This window comes from Ambystoma mexicanum, chromosome 6p (assembly GCF_040938575.1).
Source record: "Ambystoma mexicanum isolate Mex_15411 chromosome 6p, UKY_AmexF1_1, whole genome shotgun sequence".
Taxonomy (NCBI): domain Eukaryota; kingdom Metazoa; phylum Chordata; class Amphibia; order Caudata; family Ambystomatidae; genus Ambystoma; species Ambystoma mexicanum.
In genome coordinates, this window is record NC_090935.1 from 268,459,220 (window position 1) to 268,478,391 (window position 19,172).

Consider the following 19,172-nt stretch of genomic DNA (forward strand, 5'->3'; position numbering starts at 1 on the left):
CTACTTAACAACTTATTACTTCCCTAGTTCTCTCCAAATTGGCCTACTGTGCCAGCCTTCTCTTTGGCACAACTAAATGCTCCTTTGATCGACAAAATAAGGTTCTTACCTGTACAAAACACACTTCGTTAAATCTTGCAAAATGTAACTCCACCTCTCCTTAAAATCTACCTAGGCTGGTTCTCACTGCAAACATTGACTAAGTTTAAAGTCCTCCTAATAGTCTTCAAATCCATACACAACGTGGCTCCTCTTTACCGTTCCAGACATCTCCAGTCATCCTCTTGAGTCATCCTCCCTAAATGCTCCTCACCCTTGACGTACTTCTTCATGTTTCCACTCACTCGCCATTCTAGCCCCTCAACATTGCAATATTCATCCACCTAATATTAGGAAACCACCTGATACTGCAACGGCTATTGAAATAATGTTTCATTTTCACTGAACTTTCCCACTCCACTCCTTGACCAGCACCTTAATCGTCCTTCCTTCCTCTCTCATACACCTCCTCTGTCTAAATGTCTAATTATAGACTACTCTGGCACTCTTGTGTCCCAATCTTTCACACCTCCTGTATTACCACTTCATTTCTCCAAATTTCACTCCTTCGCACCTCAACATAATACCACCTTCGCTTACCACACCTCACTTCTCTCACCCTACCACTTATCCTATGTATCCCATCTATCTGTCGTCCTTCTACACTGGGCCCTCTCCTCCTCATTCCCAACCAACCGGTATGCTTCACTCCATTCTACTCGTATGCAGCTTCCCTCCCACATACTTCAGTCCTTTCGATCTCACACTCCCCCTCCTCTACTGACTCAACCCTTCATCAAAGTGCCATGCTTACACCCCTTTCACACTTCTATTGCCTCTCCCTTTCTCTCCTTCCCTGTTCGGAACATGTATCTAAGTACCTTGCTCTCTGAGTGTTGTTTTTCTGATGTCTTCATCCCTTATTCCCGATCCATATCATTCTGCTCAAAATATTCTTAACACTTATTCCTATTTTAAGGTGGGGCTCATATCACTCAGTCTCTGCTGCATTCTTAAATATTTGTAAGAGCTTTTGAATCAAAAGTGTGTTGCCTTGTAAATAAATATGTACATAAACAGATACACACATGTCCTATTAAATCTCCTTACATATGTTGAAGTCAGTGCCTCTCTTGACCTGTGCACAGCTAGCATGTTCTAGTATCTTATTACTGCCCTGCTCTCCATCAGTACGCAGATGGTAAATAGCTCCCTTACCTATGGTTTTGTTCTGCTGGCATTCAACCAGACCATAGTGATATGTTGAGAAAAATTCCCGAACCCTCTCAAATTAGTAACCACGAGCTTCAAGAACATATGACATCATTTTGATTTCTAAGTCGTAATTGGAGTTTGTCCAGCCCATGGGCCATGCTCAGTTCTGGCTGCCAGTCAATGATGGCCGTATTTCACCGCTGGTCCTTTTGGATTTTTTGAACCCCTCTTTTTCCATATTCTTCTCTGTCCGGAATTTAGGACGAGTGAGTCTCTGGAGTATCCAGCCACTGGTTTCGCTCACTTCTCCCATATCCCCATGCAATGATAGTACACAATTGAAGTCAATATCCTCTTCCAAAATCCTGTACAGTGGCGCAAGGCCTATGTAATGTGGATGTCTGCTCTCTGGCTCCACCTGTTCACCTCAATGGTTGAAACGTCTATGATTATGCTGATGACAACCTGCTTCTCAACCATATGGATAGCCATAGGTTGTGTGTGGCAAACATATTACTGCCGTGAAGGAGTACAAGAATGAGTAATGGCGGCTAGGCCATCTACTCAGCCCTCACACTGCTACAAACCAACATGGATCCCAATCACAAAAGATAGGCTAACACAGTTAAGAGATATACTGCCTTCGCCTTTTGGGGTATTGTGAGCCAAGGGCAGGCTGTACTCTTGGAAGGGGATGGAATGTGAGCCAGTAGCAACCCAAACAGAAATAGCATGACAGTTAAAAAAAAAGAAAAAATGGGCAGCCAAGGTTCGATGAAAATAACTATTAAAAACACTATAAAAAACAACCTCTCTAAAAGAAGAGAGACAATGAAGAGCAGGAATGTATAAGCACTCTGGAAACTTTAGCAGGAAGGAAAAAAGCAAGATGTTAATTTCTTTTTAAATTTGTATTAGTATACATCGGTTTAAAACAAACCATTCACACTGACACTGATTTTATTCTAATTTGGAGTGGCTTTCATAATAATGCGGCGTATCCGGCCGCATACCAAAACCCAAGTAGGATTTCCGTTTCAAGATTACCCTGCCAGAGAAGGCAGCGATACTGATTAAGGGTGACAGTATCAATGTATCTAGGCCAATTGTCTTGCTATGGGTGCTGCAGGCATGCCCATCCATGGTCCTTGAGTAAAGAACGTAGCTTTTCTGATAACTGTGCTACACCCTGCAATAAGGATTTTCTATTAAGTGTATTGGAATATTTCCTACAACACAGATTGAGTTTTGAGAAGCAGCAGCATCCCATACAAAGAACATTCCATACAACATAGAAGGGTATGGCTGTGGGGGTGCAATTTAGACCAGAATAAGGAAAACACAATGTGGTAGGGTAAGGCCAGGTAAGCGGGAACCACTTTGATGTCATGCTGTATTGTAGTCGTCATTTATACAGCACCATTTCCCCATTTGAATGGCCTCAATGTGCTTTGTGGTGGGAATGCCCTGGGGACCGAAGTCCAGGTATAGGAAGCTCATAGTGTTTAGTTTAAGATGCGTGTGTCATGACTAGATGTTGGGGTCTGTGGAGATGCTGGTGGCGTTGCTAAGGATCCGTCATGCCTTCCATCTAACTAACCTCACTGGTCTAGTGTTCCCGGAATATGGCAGATGCGTGTTGATCCCAGCATCCTCTCCCTCGCATGGAGCGTTGCACCCCTCGGTTCCTTATGGGTAGACACTACCAGAGTTTTGTTCTCCTTCTTATTTCATTTTGCTGCTTGCTTCCTATCCGAATGCTGATTCCCAGCTTGCTGCTCCTCTCTCCATTCCTTCTGCTTACCGGACCCTGCTGCACCCCTTCCGCTGCCTTCTGTTCCTCTGCTTGCTACATCTATCTCCAGCCTTCACCAGCCTCTGCTGCTGCCTGTTCTTTTTTACCTGCTGCAGCTACCATTCATTCTTTGCTTACTAGGTCTACCACTGTCTGTTTCCTCAATTCTCCGCTTTTATGCACCCATCTGTTTTTCCAGACCATAAGTTTGGTTTATCTTCTTTCGAGCTACAGTTGAATTCTCCCTCCAAATACTGCCAAAGTTACATCTACGGATTTTCCAAATTGGAAACTGCTACAGGAAATTCCGTTTTTTTTCTGCAGCAAAGCTTTTTCCCTGCTTGGAGGGGTTGGCTCTACGTAGTCCCCACTGCCTGGCTTGATGCTCAACCAGGCAAACGGGCCTCCGGAGGAGCTCAGCCTTATCTCTTCACAAAGAAAGAGAAAAGACTTGCGCCAAGACGAAGAAAGAAAAAGGGTGAGCCACAAGATGATTCCCCAGAAGATACAGGTGAGGAGGTAGAAGAGGGATTATCTTCAGATTCTGAGAGATTCCAACGCCCCGATTAAACAATGGCTAGCCTGGAACAATACCAGGAACTAGTGGCAGCCCTTCAAGGAGTTACGGTAGAGGTACATAACCTCTGAGTAGAAAAGGTCACTCTAAGACAACAAGCTGTCTTTTGAACTGACCAAAGAGGGGATCTCCCACCTCTTGCCTTCCCATTCGGGAAGTATATTAGTACTCTGCGACACCTGACGGACTTACTTAATGCGTGCCTTGTGTACTATACCTTCCACCCCAGATCATATGAATCAGACAGGGCAAAGGTTGTTTTTCTATTTATAATTTGGAGGGTATCCCCTTCGCATGGGCTACACCCATTGTTACGGCATTGGATCCTGCCTTAAATGACTACACCTAGTTCATACACCTGTTTAAGGAGCATTTCGAAAGACCTGAAGTTCGTTTTTCTTCCTTTGCGAACCTGCTGGACATATGACAAGGGTCAGTAGAGGTCCAGACTTACGTCTCGATATTCCAAAAGTCAGCTTCTGAGGTTTTTTAGCCAGAGACACCTCAACAGACCATATTCCTGAGGGGTTTACAAGAGGAGATACAAGACGAATTAGGCCCGGATTGCCAGATCAGCTACCTTCCTGGACTTGTTTCCTCTCTCCTTACAGATCAAATTCGGTTTGGCTGAAAGAAGAACTGAAAGAAGAAGGAGCAGAGGTTTTCAGCCTGCAGCACCACCTACACTCTTCCAGGCAGAGAAGCCTGTAGTTGATGAGCCGATGTAGATAGGAGTAGATAGCGGTCCTTTAACTGCTGCGGAAAGGAAGAAGAGAAGAGACCAAGGGCCCTGTATGGCTTGCAGATCCAATAAACACCTTCTACAAAACTGTCCTGAATGAATGACCCCAACCTTAATCAGGACTAAGGACGTTGAAGGACACACCACACCCAAAGGAAGGACATGACTGAAGACAACCGTCTGATTTTTTTTTTTTTGTGTACAATTAACCATTGATAACCAACCACCCTTTGAGGTACAAACTATGTTGTACTGCGGTGCTGCAGAAATGTCATGACTGCAGCTTGGGTGAGGGAAAAGGATATCCCACGACAAGACAAGAAGAATCCCATTCCAGTTAAAGGGGTCGATGGCTCACTACTAACCTTGGGCCCCATAGTCCAGGATACCTTCTCAATACACGTCTCCATTTTTCATCACAAATGAGTTGTGTCTTTTGACCGTATACATGCTGTCCATTTTCAGGTGATTTTGGGGATTCATTGGCTATGCAGGCTTAACATGAGTATCGACTGGACCTTGAATAACATCCAGTTAAAGTCACAGTATTGCTCTCATTTTTGCCTTAATGATAAGACCGAATGCTCCCAAGCAGGGGTTGTGATTCCCTTGTCATCCTCTGTTGTGCTTTCTGCTTCCACCCACTATTAAAGCTTTCAGAATGTCTTTGAGGGTGTTACCCTTAGAGAGCTACCCCCACATTGCATGGAAGACTGTACCATAGAGTTGTTACTAAATTCTACAGTGGTGTTTGGTAGAATGTTCTCACTATCCTTACCTGAAAAGAGGGTTTTGCAAAATTACCTGGACTGTAATCTCCAAAACAGCTTAATCTGTGAATCCAAATCGGCTGCAGGTACCTCTGTTTTCTTCAACCATAAGAATGATAAGAAGTAGTTGAGGCCCTGCATTGATTATCGTGGGCTCACAATCTCACTATTCTAAACAGATAAACCATGCCCTTGATAAAGGATATCCTTGAAATCATATAGGGTGCCAGTATATTCCCTAAACTTGACCTCCGGGGAGCTTATCACCATCTCTGTATCAGATCAGGAGATGAATGGAAAACGATATTCCACACACCCCCTGGGTTACTATGAATATCAAGTCATGCTGTTTGGGCTGGTGAACGCCCCGGCCGATTTCCAGAGGTTAATGGATAAAATAATTCCAGATCTCCTATTCTCCTTGGTGGTGGTGTATTTAGACGACATCCTGATTTACTCCTCTTCTCAAGCAGAAGATAGACGACATGTTACCAAAGTTTTGCGTCATATGCAACAACACCAGTTACTAACCATACCAGAAAAGTGCATCTTTTATTCATCTACATACTCCTATCTGGGATTCATCCTCTTGGAAGAAGGAGTCCAAATAGACCCCAGAAAAACCAAATCCATCCTTCAGTGGCCTGAACCAAGGTCCGTCAAGGAAGTACAACAATTCTTGGGACTCGCACATTTTTTAGGAACTTCATCCATAAGTTTTCAGACATCATTATACCGGGTACAGCTTTACTCAAGAAGGGAGTCCGCTTCGAATGGAATCCAGAGGCTAATGCTGCATGTTAGGTGCTTAAGGGGGCCTTTTATTCGGCACCTATTCTCCAACAAGCCAATCAGACGACTCCTTTTGTGATCGGGACTGTTGCCTCCGGGGTGCACTGGGAGCCGTTCTTCTACAGAAAGGAGAAAATGATATGGAGCATCCTGTGGCATATTATTCATGGACACTCACACCTAGTTCTGTCGTTGAAAAGGAGCTGCTGGCCATTCACCAAGCATGTGAATAATGGCACCATCTTTTAGTTACCTTTCCGTTTGTTGTCCGTACGGACCATCGTAACCTCCATAGAAAAGATATGCGCCAAGACAAAAAAAGAAGAAGGGTGAGCGACAAGAAGAATCACCAGAAGATGCAGCTGAGGAGGTATAAGAGGGATTATCTTCAGATTCCGAGAGCATGCGTGCTTTCTGTCAGGATTAGGATTTAGGAGGGCTGGCTAGGCTCCAGTAAGCAACCCAGAAGTCAGGCATGTGGGCAGGTGCTCTCAGAGGTGGAGGAAGAGTGCTAGTGCATGTGCCTTGATGTGTGCCCAGTAGACCGGCATTTTTCGTAGGTTGTTGCTGCATACTAATGGCAGAGGTGTACAATGTGTAATCAGCTTTGCTCACTTACGGTTTGAGGCACCAAGAGATAACACAATTTTCCAAGGAGAACGCATTGGTTTATTGAAGTGCTGAAGCTGTGATTGGAAATAGTTTTTCAAGGCTCCATCATCAGCAACTTAATTACAGGGCTCCTTCTATTCTGTGAGCATCCAAATGTTTCTTTTGAAAAAATGTGAAATATTCCATATATAGTTCGAATATGGGCTGTGCTATTGCATAAATAGAGAAATATACCTATCACCTTATGTATCTCCAGTGACAGTGTTCTCCTGCTTTTCTTCTGATTATAACAAACATTCTAATAGAGTGAGTACTTCCTTTTAAATCAAGAGTGTACCAGCGGAAAGTTTGACTGCACTGTAGTTGTGAAATTGCAACAGATATTCAGGCGGATAAATTAAATGTAGCGGGCGTATTGATGGGAAATGGGGATATGTGCACTAAACATTTTTTAAAAAAATATTTACATGTGACATTTCAGAATTACGAAAATTCTGGATTTTTGTTGGGTAGAAGTTTGTATCAAAAAGTACACTTAAGTGTGGGGCGTATATTGGTATCTAGTAGATTATTTCAGGAAGCACATGTAATAAGTTTTTATTGCTATGTGTGATGAAACATCTTAAGGGCGTCAAGTGGTCCAGGAGTGAATATCGGTTTCTAAACCATCAATCAGCCCCACACCTCTAATATATCTGAAGGGTCCTGAAAAGATTGGAATAAGAAGCAAATGATAAACCTCCCTGTCCAATTTTAGTAACGTGGACGGTACAGCAGGCTTATCTCCCATATGTCTTGGATCGTTGGTTAGTTGCAACGCAGCGCAAATACAATTATTACCCATTGATAAAAGGAGTGTCCAGTCAAGGTTGTATTCAAATATCTACTTCATAAATCACAACAGTCTAACAACACTACGATATAAAACCCACCATGTAAAGGAATGCAGAGGAAAGACAGTTTCAAAGAAGGAAAAGTGATGCACTCTGGATACTGACAGGAGGGTAGTCGGTATAGTTAATAAGCACAGTAGTTTAAGGTTTCTTGGATTTAGCCCAAACTGAGCAATTGGTCTTCTTCTTCTGGGAAGGACCAGGGGGCCAGAACCAATATGTACCTTGTGCTGTAGATGTCCTTGGTGCTGGACAAGGTAGAGTGGGCTTCAGGGTGCTTTGCAAGCTTCTGTGACATAGTTTGAAATGGGAGTCAGCTGCGGGTACCAGGCGGTAAGACAGTTTGGTGAGCAAAGCTGGACAAACAGCTGCAGGCTGGCATAAATGGTGGCTCTGGGTCAGGAATCATTGTCTCAGTGCTGATCTGTGACTCTGGACCACTGGTCGAGACGTCTTGGATTTCTTTCAGCAACTGCGGCTTGACAAAAGTCAATTTGCGTATCAAGGAACAAGACTGGCTTGAAAATGTCCTTTAAGGCAGATGGCGGTAGGTGCTTGTCGAGGCACTTCTCCCAGCTTCTTCAATGGGCTTGTGTTGTCCCTTAAGGTGGACAGACCAATGCTGATTATTGTGTTGCAGGCAGCTTCCGTGTCCTTGGTTGTAGGTTCAGAGACGACCTGGCCCTCCCAGTCGAGGGAGCTTGCTGCTGCAGAGCCTAGCAGGGCCCGCAGTGTGCTGGCTGGGTACCGGTTCCAGAGCTCCTGACGGGTCCTCTGGGTTATTTATCTCCCTCTGTTCCCTGGGAGAAGTTAAGGGGAGGGGTCTATTTTCACTCTTTGGATGTTCTGGCCTTCCTTCACTGGCGAAAGCTGTAAGGCAGACTGTACCTCCAGCCAGGGTCCAAACATGAGTTGTTATTTCCTTCTTCTTGTGAAGTCTTCAGATGATCTGCCAAAAGAGGGGCTCCAAACCACTTTTAAAGCCAAGTAGCCTACTGGTGTACGCTAAGCCTACCTCAATGAACCAATCCTAGGGTCCCTACCAACATTCTCCTGTATGTGTGAGGTCATAACCAGAGTGCTTTGCAACATGAAAGGTAAGGTGGTGATAACAGAAACAAGGTGTTCCCCAGAACTAAAATGGCGGAAACCTTCTCTCAACAGAAAGATCTCTAGCCACACTCCCTTGTGACACTAAGTCCCACCCATCATCCTGTCTGATGTTGATCAAGGAGTCTCTCTGGTTCATGGCCCTCTCTATGTGGTCCCTGTTAAAGCAGCAGGTCTCCCTTGAGGCTGCAGTGAGACCAGACTCTCTGGCTCCTTCAAACTACATTCTAGTACCTTATGAATGGGATCCCCCTAGTTAGGCGGCTTACTGTAAACAGCAGCCCCAGACATGACAGTTCAATGTCAATGATACTGAGGGCAGGAGCTGGCATCAGGTTGTCACAGTTACATGTGAAAGGTTGTTTGGTTTCCTCTCTCCTTCATTAACCTCTGCAGTCAGGCTCCATGTGGCCCTGTTTTAATTACCCTCCATTGGTATGCTAATTGTTGCCACAAGCTGCAGGGCCCAACATAAGAACAGGGCAGATCCAAGGGGACTTTTTTAGTTAATCAGGCTGGCCATGTTTGGGGGAAGGTTGGCCTTCCCTATTCCTGGAGATGACATGGTGCACTCCTGGCTGCCCCATTCCAACTAGTTATGACAGCTTACTGTGCCTATAGGCTTTGTCCAACCAGAGTGCATAGGTGTATTCTTTTATCATAGTGTGATCATAAAAAATGTGTGTGGATAAGCCCCAAGCATTTTTCTGATGTTGGTCTACCATCATTCTGTTTATTTTATCATTTCAAAAAAGCCCAGGAGAGCACATGTCCACCATATGTACAGTCAAATTCCTCACACTATAAAATAAAGCAACACTTCTAAACGCTTGGTTAGAATCATATCTTCAGGGAAATATTTTTAAATGTGTTACTGCAAACATCTCTTGCTCATCTCTAACTACCAAAGAGCATTTTGTCAATTAAATATCTAAAGTAGAGATTTGTGTTTCTTAAATGTGTGCGAGAATGCCCTGAGGAGAGACAGTCTGAGGATGCTTCCACAATTCCTAACAGAACAATGAACACCATTGGTTGTTTGATGTAGAGGCTCTGCCATGTGTTTTTCCTTTTCTCAAGATTCTTTCTTTTTCTTATCTAGCCCCTTCTTCGGCTCCCAAGGACTTAACAGTAATCACCCGAGAAGGGAAACCTCGAGCTGTCATTGTCAGCTGGCAGCCTCCGCTGGAAGCCAATGGCAAAATTACAGGTGAGTTGTGATATTTCAAAAACGTTAAGGTGGTTTCTCTTTGGTACCAATATCTAAAAGTGTACAGCTTTTTCCCTCATTGTTCATATTTTCATGAGGAAAACAGCTCACTGGACTTCGTTAAGGATTTACCCATATGAATTTCTAGTTCAGCAAATAAATGGAAGTTGATATACAATAAATACACACTTAATAAATTCACTGGAATGATAAGGATGAAGCAGCCAGACTGTTTACATGGACTGCATTCCAAAACGCTGCATCATATGAGCACATTGGCAACACTTGCAATAGTACAAATTTGTCATGTAGCAATGACGTACTATAGAGAGGTGTTGGGGAAATGGTTTGTGAGGCATCCGGTAGATTGTTGTGCATTAGAACAATAGGACAAAATTAGGTTTAACTGAGCATGCGACACACAATATTCATGTTGTCTATCCACACACTCTTTAGTGGAGACTTTATTAAATGTTGTAGATCAGAAAGGTTTTTTTATAATGCATGATAACAAATGGTAATTTACAAGGTACCCCAACTACTATTTTTATTTTCAAATGGAGTCATTCTTTGCTTACAAACTCATGGGTGGCATACATTTTCACCATCTTAATTGCCTGATGCTCTTACAGTTCTAATCTGAAGGTTCAAATTGACAAAGAGTCCATTTGTCAAAATGTCGGAGTTGATTTACGTCTACCCCATGCAGCAGTAAATCAAGTTATTTACCATCTAAGAAGAAATGTCTTCATCTGTACACAATTAAATGATTCTATTTATGTTATATTGCAAATGGTTGCACCTCAGTTTGTTGTTCATATTCTGTACAACCACTGTCTGAAGAAAGGTGTTTTAGCAAAGTGAAGTCAGTTTGTGGGTAGGAAACTCAAAAAGTTAAAGAATTGTGATGAATCGGGGTAATTTGTCCCTTCTACCTATGAGGCATCCCCCTCTCCTGTGAGGCTAGGGAGGTGATCCTGCTCTGCAATACCCTCCCTAAGTGTAGAGGCAAGTGGGACCTCACCGAGAGAAACTTCCCCCACCTGGGGGACAAGGACTCCGGTTTACTTGAAGAACTCCCTCAAGCTGCACACACTGTGGTCTCCTACATGGAATGTTTTAAAATCCCAGACACTGTGCATTATCAAGACTGGGATGAAGAAACTCCTAATAATTACTGTTATCTCATGGGAAAAGCGCATTCAGTGAGAGACAAACGAGAAGAAGAGCGAGAGAAGAGAGAGGATCCCATACTCAGGCCGGGGAAGGCCACAATCTGCGTAAACTCTGCTGAAGATGGAAACTGTAAGAAGATTCAATTCAACACTACAGCTAAGTCAATGCCTAGTCTGGGATACTGAATGGAAACCCTTATTGATATATCTTTATGTCCAGTTCATGAGTTCTGGATGACTACCCATATATAACACCCCTCTCTTAGAACCCCCCTGACCCCACTGAGCCAAGAAGTAGTTCTGTTTTGCAAGTTTAAAAGGTTTATTTGAGAATTTCAACAATATATAGATATCACACTTTATAATAAATTTATATCTGATAGTACACTTAGACATATGATGTTGATCAACAATGGGTAATCTGACACTAGCACACTTCTTTATAATCAATGAGGAGTTAGTATAGGATGGATCAAGTAGCAAAAATACTTTTATGATTTCAAGGGAAAAGCAATGAGGAATAAAATGCAGTACAGAAATACTTGAGATGATTTTAGCAAAAGATAATATAATCACTTTTTCTCTGGCAATTCACCCCTCTCCCCTATGCAATGTAAGAAATGTGAGGAGATGGAAGTAACACACACAGTTCTTAGGAATGCAATCAAATATAATTCAGTTCACCCCAGCAAGCTTAGACCACAGATAGAAGTTTGAAACACAGGCCCAAAATGCTTTTAAAAGGTGATGGCAATGAAGTGAGAAATATGCTGAAAATTGTTTTAATTCCCTTTAGGAGGTTCAGGGGGAGTGGTAGCTACTTGGGATAAGTTCAGGCTCACTTTAGCAATGATTCAGAGATGGTGATTAAGAGGCAAACAAATTTTTAGCAAGGAAAGAAATGACTGCTGATGGTTACACGTGGCTGGATTTTTAACCAAATCGCAAATCGCGGTAAAATTCGCGAGTGCGTGAATCGTGATTGCGGAATAAGTATAAGGAGTAGTCGGTTCTAGGCTTGTTGGAAAGCTTAGATTCTAAGCTTTCCGAGGAAAGTTAAACCAAGTTCGTAGCCCAAACGGTTCCAGAGATACGGACGATTAAATAAAGGTAGTTTTTCGGATTTAAAGTAAACTCAAAATGACAAGTGACAGCTATGCAGCTGTAGAATTGACAAGTGACAGTGGTGCAGCTTTACAAAATGACAAGTGACAACTTCTAGGAGGCAGTTCTGGTTAGATTAAAATAGTTTGGATTAGATTATTTTAAACTAAGATCTTATTTCTGTCACAATCTGACCTAAGTACTCACAATATATTTTGGAAGGACTGGACCTCATCACGGATCTGATCAATCAGGCTAGTGGCACTTCACAGCGATCTGGTCTCTGGGTCTGCGGTTCTGCACGGTCTGGTCTGGCACTCGTCTGGTCTGTCCGGATACAGCGGTCTCTGCACGGCTCCTGGATCTCTGCACTGGTCCTGGCAAAAGTTCTTGGCAAGGGATTCAAGCAGCTCACCCGGCTGTGAGTAGCTTGCAGTGATTTGAGGCCTGCTGCAGAGAACTCAGCTTGTGGTTTTAGGCCTCTGATTTAGGTTCTAAAGTATAAGTTCTAGGTTCTGGAGTATGTAGCTGGAGTCAGTCTGGAACTGGTATCTTCTGGATGTTGTGTGGTCCGGCAAAACGCTCCGCAGCAACTGGATTTGAATGTCTCTACCTGTCCCAGCAGTCTCTTTTTATGTGTTTTGGAAATGGGTGTGTGCCTGTGCCTAGCTAAACCTGCCCCTCTCTACTTGTCATTGGCCCAATTCTCTCCTCTCCCATGATTGGGGGAAGGAAATGTGAGTCAGAGTGATGCTGTAGGTTTTATGGGTCAGAGGATCCTCCCCTGGTCTGTTTGCCCACAAATCTGTATTTGATTCAAATACATCCTTCCCAGATATACAATTTGTTGACATTACATGTGCACATTATATATTCCTTATGGTCCATTACTTACCATTACCATTCCATTACTTATGGACTTACCCAAAATTACACACATGTGCGCAAGGAGTATGGACATTAATTGATGAAGTGTCAGATTTTTAACATGCAGACATTTGGAGTGACAACCTCTTTTCTGCTCGTAACCCCCCAGATCATACCACCGGGTCCTAAAACCTCTTAAAATGTGGGCAGAAAAATCACAAGAATTATGGTATCATTTAGATAATTTTGACAAGTCCGCACCATGAGTTATACATCTTTCTTAAAATCATATTCTGGCCAACAGGGGTGTGTCTTCCCAGGTCACATGGTGGAGAAACCAGTCTATCCACTTTCTTTAAGCTCATTCTGTCCTCAGAGGGGGCTGCCCCTCCCCGTTTCTGCCAAGAGGAATCCACTTTTATGACGCCCCCAATATAACGTTTGCCTGAGTCCAGGACAGGCCTTTGTTCAACTCCCTGTAGCTGCTCCACCCCTAATCTAATCAGAGAGGTGACAACTCCTTTTGGCAAGGGGAAGAGTGGCTGAGCAGGTTTTAACTCCTGTGGGGGTAGATGTCAGGAAGAATTGGAATCTCTATAAGCCAGTTTTTAGCTATATGTCATTTTTTTGTTCCCAGTTTAAATCACTTACAATTTTTACATACACATTAAATAATTACTTCCTTCAAGTCATTTCAGAATATAGTTTTACATTGTATCCACCTCTTAGCAAGTCTTTCCTTGGTCTGGTTTTGTTTCATTTGTTCAGTTTTACACAAAAGTCTGGTGGTTTTAAAACGCCGGCTTTCTGATAGTGGTGAGTACTGGTAATGCAACCATTTTTGGGATTTAAGAAAATGAATTCCCCACAGTTCTGGGTTGCTTTCGGCAATCAGCATTGCCATTCCCAATGGTTTCAGGCTACTGTGTGGGTAGCCCAATGGTGGTTTTAGGCAGTGCTCTCCTGTGCTCACAACTTAGGCAAAAATGGGTGGCAGCCTATTCTTCATGCATTTCCCTGTGCATTTTCTGGGAGGTTCTGGCCATCTTGATGTTTTCCATGCCAGTACTGCACAGTTTTCCTATTCTGGCGTACATGTGGGCTTTTTGGCCATCTTGGATTTTCTAAGCCCACAGCACCAAATGTTGCAGCATGATAGCTCAAACGTGGGTCAGGACACCCAACAAAACCAGGAAGTCTGTGAGTTTCAAACTCACTTCACATTGCAGAATGGGGTGCCACGGCTAAGGCTGACCCAAAGCATGAGAAACCGACAGGGCAGGAGCCCAGGATAAGGTGGTGGTGAGAACACAAAGGGAATCTGTGGTGGACAGCTGGTCCATAATCCATTGGCAATACCACCTGCTTAAGAAGGTTACAGGGTGTTGAGTCACAGAACAGAGCAATGAGACACCTTGAAGAAACGGGAAAGCATGGGGAGATGGGTGCCAGAGAAGAGAAGGCATTGGCTGTTCAAGATCATAGAGAAGGTATCAAAGGAAGAAGGCTCTAGAACGAAGGTAACAGGGAGAATGGGAAGGCCGGCAGGACCCAAGTCAACTTTTATAATGCACAGTTAACCTATCTCAGTAGAAATTATGAAACAGCTTTACTCGAAACAAAGGAAGCACACATGTTGTAATGTTCAACAGCTGCATAATGAGCGAGAATAAGAAAGGAAACAAATAGCCTGGGAAAGGGGGAAAGTAAGTCAACATTCTGTACAAGACCAATATAATACTAAAGAGAAAGAGAGATATGAGACAGTTTTTAGAGGAACTAGGCAATTGAACCATATACCCAGTAAAGCAGATCAAAACCAACTGAACTGTTAATACCCAGGAGAGAAGCCCAACAAAGCAATATCGACTTTCAAGGATACTCTGAGATCCACAGCCAAGAACTTAGAGCTAAGAGAGCCCCAGGATGTATTTCCAAAGAGGAGAGGAAGTCCAACACCCCAATTGAGGAACTTATTCAAGAAGTCACGAGAGGCTATTTGTAGATTGAGTACTAAAAACTGGTACTAGAAGTACCCTCGGGAGAAGGGAGTCACTCTCCTGAAAGTTAGTGTTCATAGTAGTAGGGTCAGTAAGGGTAGTTTTGGACGGCAGACTTATCCCTTGTGGTTCTCTTATTTGTTTAAGAGACATAGCGCCTGATTCACAGAAGCATTTTATAATGTTGCAATCCCATTGAAAAACACTCAGAATCAAGTACTTGCTAACCACCATGTTGCTCTCGGAGGAACAGCAACTTTCCATTACTTGCAATCATCGTAGCTCTTCCTTTTTGTGCTGATCGAAATTGCGTGCATTCATTTGTGGTTCTGCCTGGATATAAGTATAATTCCAGCCGAGTGGCAGTGGATGCACATTTCTAAAATGCTGCACATAGCATTCCAGGAAATCCAAAGTCTTTATTTTTTACACTGTTGTCGAATGTCACCATTGTTTTGAAGATGGAAATTAAATGCATGATGGGGGCAAGAGTAGAACAACCTAGTGGCGCTGTAGGAAAAAGGCAAGTTATTTGTAACTGCACCTACCATGGTTAAACTATTTGAATCCAGCAAACAAATATATATTTTTTCTGCTTTTGATAGGGAAAGATTACAGAAAATGTGCATTGGTGCAAGTACAAAATGACATGGTTTTAGCGCTAGGGCAAAGTTTGACCTGGTGCAAAATAGCAGTGAAAATGTATCTTTTTTTTACTTGGCCAATTTTTTGCCCTGGTGCTTAGCCTATACCAAACTGCACTTCTCATGGTGCAATGGTTTTCCAATATGTTACAGTATTCTTGGAAATCGGTCAACATTTGTCCTAGTGCTAATACTGTGCAACTTTGCACTTGCATCGGTGCAATGTTTCTGTAATCTGGCCCCTGTTGATATGCACACTATTCCTCTTAGTATCGTCAGTGTGTAGAGAAGCCTTACTAGGGCCCACGTTGCGGCAAAACCTCTTATACAGTTGAGTCCTATCTTCTTTACTTTCCTACTAACATGCAGAATTCTTAACACATGCTTTTTTTCTGTTTTCAATCATTATGTTGCCCTTTTAGTTACCCTTGTGCCCCTGCGCTAATGTCAACAGATAGTGCACAGGTAACTTCCAACACCAAACTCACACAGACGAATTATGCAGGTTTCAAAATTCCCTGTGTGGTTAAGTTGTTGGAACCGCACTGATACCAATTATTGCTATGCTTTGTTTAAAAATGTATATCATTCATGAGGTTTTTCATTCAGTGTGTCTTCTCAATCAGTTTTCTCAGTTTAGATGAAGGATGTCATTCTTTTTGTACAATAAACTGTAGACCCATGTGCAGAGTGTTTTACCAGCCCCATTCCAGCATATCGTGTTCATACACTTTGCAAATCACATTTTCTCCTAATATGTTGCTGTCCAGTACATGCCTGCCGGGGGTACCTATGTTTAATGTTCCGTGTGCGGGAGTCAGCAGGTTTCGTGGAATTCGGAGCACAGCTCCACCTTGAGGCGGGGACTGACTGACATCTCAGTGACAATAGTTTGTCCAGGTCGAAGGGCAGCGCCTGCGCTTCATCGGCCACCATCTATCATCTCTGTGTGATTAATGGGCCCAATGAACCGTACACATATGTCCAGAAAGCACGTCACTGTTTCTGCCGGTTGCCTACGGTCGCACTGTTCAAGCCAGCAAAGCAACTTCATATGTTCATGTTCCCAAGTGTTCTAAGCAGTGTAAAAAAAAGGCGTTTTACCCATTGAATTGCTCTCAATGTATCGACCTTACAAGAAGAAATGGTTGAGCCAGCTCTCTTGGAATTCGAACTCGTGGACTTGTGATAACCTAATGTGTAAGGCAAGCACTCAACTCACTGAGCTAGGGTACCTGTAAAATGGAGTTAGGGCCGTGGAGGGGGCAAGGCAAAACATTGCTTACAAAAGTGGTATTTAAAACACATCATGTGTTTTGCTGTACAACTAATTATGAATTAATGATGGGTTTAATGTGTAAAGTAGGGCAGACATATGATACAGAGGAGCTAATAATATAGAGGGCCTGATTTGCAAAGGCTTTGTTAATGGTATTACACCATTGTAATATGGTGTTGTTAATCAGGCCCCTAGTTTTCACAAAGAACACACTATTGTGCTGTAATGCAACCCTTTTAGCGTTCAGTGCTGATTAATTTCCTCTGCAAAGGCTGCTGGGAAGGATGCTTCAGAGCTCTGGTCAGAAACATAGAATATGCATTCACACCGTTGGGGTTAAGTTTAAGTTTAGCATGTATAGCACTTATTACCACCAAGGTCTCTTCGCATATGTGTTGCTGAGCGTGCTTTTGTACAAGTGTAGGCTTATGGCTGAGCTAGACAAAAGACATGTTTCCAAGGCATGGCTGAAGGCAGGATGGTTAGACTGAGCATGAAGAGTAATTAGTACCCAGTGGGGTGTGTGGCAGCCTCTCAGCCAATGAGAAGGCTCGGATTGGGGGGAATACCAGCAGTAATCCCACGGCTCCATGCAGCCTCGCAGCTAGAGGCTGCCATCTTCCCTAGCCGGGGAAGGAGGTAAGTGGTGTCCCACTTCCCCTCTCTCCTCCCTCCTCCCATTCACAGAATTCCCTCCCCGCCCCTAAGTGCCACTTACCTTCGTTGAAGTACATTTTCAGGAGCAGAAACGCTGGGAATACTTCTGACCCCAGCGCGCCGGCTCCTGAACTGCAATAGGCCATCATAGAAAGGAAGAAGGGACTACATGCAGTCCCTTCTTTCCTTTCCATGGCGGCCATTTTTTTGTTTACTTTTTTAATGGGCACCATGAACAGAGAGAAGGGACTACATGCAGTCCCTTCTCCTGTTTCCATGGCAGCCATTTTTTTGTTGACGTGTTTCTATTTTCCCCGGTGTCAATTTAAAAAAAAAAAAACGCTGGAGCGTTTCAGAACACAATAAAAATACTTTTAGCACCCAGTTTTATGGGCCGGGGTACTAATAGCAATAGGCCCCTCGCAGGGGAGGGCATTACCACTTTAGGTAATGCCCCAGGGACTTCGTTAAGGCCCTTTTTTCACTCAGGTCTGTAACTATGGGCCCCAGGGCATTACCTAAAGTGGTAATGGCCCCCATTCCCAGGGCCTATTGCTTAAGTAATAACTTGAAAAGACGGGCACCCTGGCCTATGTGTCCTGATTCATGCAACGTAAACAGTAAGGCCAAGCTTAATCTTCATTATGTGAAATTAGATAGATCTCATCCTTGACAAAGAGAGGAACAGTCCCATTATAAGCATGATGGGTTATGTTTAAGGTGTTAAAGCAAATGCAGCAGACAACAAGTAGCCAAATGAGGTGGCACAGCATCTAACTGATAAGCTCTAAACACCACAATCCTATCAGTACTTAGGAGGATGCATCAGATACAGGGGAAATCTTTGCAGAAGGCCGAGAGAGCGGGGCCACCGATCAAGCCAGACAGAATTGTTTCATGAGTGGTTTGGCCCACCTTCGAGTTAGAATGTGCAACCCATTACCTTATTGTAAATGTGCCATGAAGTGATTCTGGGAAATATCAAGAAGTCTCTGATACTGAGGCTTGGAATTTGAACATTCTGATTTGATTTTGATATTTTAGACTGGATAAAATAACGGCGTTCCTGGCGTACTGCAATAGCATACAACGTTCCCCATGTTGGCTTTGTTTTTCTCTTTGGACCTCTGTGTTTTTATTGATCATTTTCACCAGCAACACCAGCAAAATTAGGACCTGTATCTCTTCTCCGTCTTGGGAGGATAGCTCAGGGGCAACGTGCTCTTCTTGGAAGCAAGATGACGCTGAGTGCCACAGGTTCAATCCCTGTGTCCGCGCTTAGAAACCTCTGGGTATTAAGTGCGTTATAAATAACCAATCACCCTCACCATCTTTAGAAATTGGAGCATCCATGGTGTAGACATTTGGGTCTATCATAGGGGCAGATTTGAGCTCCGACAAGTCAGCAATTATTTGGCTCTAGTACTGAACGATATTGTCTGTCGGGTCAATATTGTATAATTATTATAGAACCGTTTTTTGAAGATGTGTTGAGAACTGTTTATTCTCAGAGATAACTATGTTTGTTGTGGTATTCTGTCTCGGGTGTAGATGGCCTCATCCCTACAGCAAGACACTTAGAATTCAGCTCTCTAAACACACTTTATCTGAAGTTTGTTTAATTATCTGAATGATTAATATTGAGCTTAATGCAGACGTTTCTTAGAAATCTCCTTCAGCTCATCACAGCT

At 43.2% G+C, this 19,172-nt stretch overlaps 1 protein-coding gene across 5 annotated transcripts in view; it reads left to right on the forward strand.

Annotated features, from left to right (window-relative positions):
- The window catches only part of DCC (DCC netrin 1 receptor), a 1,439,988-nt gene that overhangs the window by 1,307,407 nt on the left and 113,409 nt on the right, over positions 1-19,172 (forward strand). For all 5 annotated transcript variants that reach the window (XM_069626983.1, XM_069626984.1, XM_069626982.1 and 2 more), the window contains exon 19: positions 9,648-9,755. In XM_069626983.1, the coding sequence (XP_069483084.1) occupies positions 9,648-9,755 (108 nt within the window). The remainder of the gene's footprint in view (positions 1-9,647; positions 9,756-19,172) is intronic.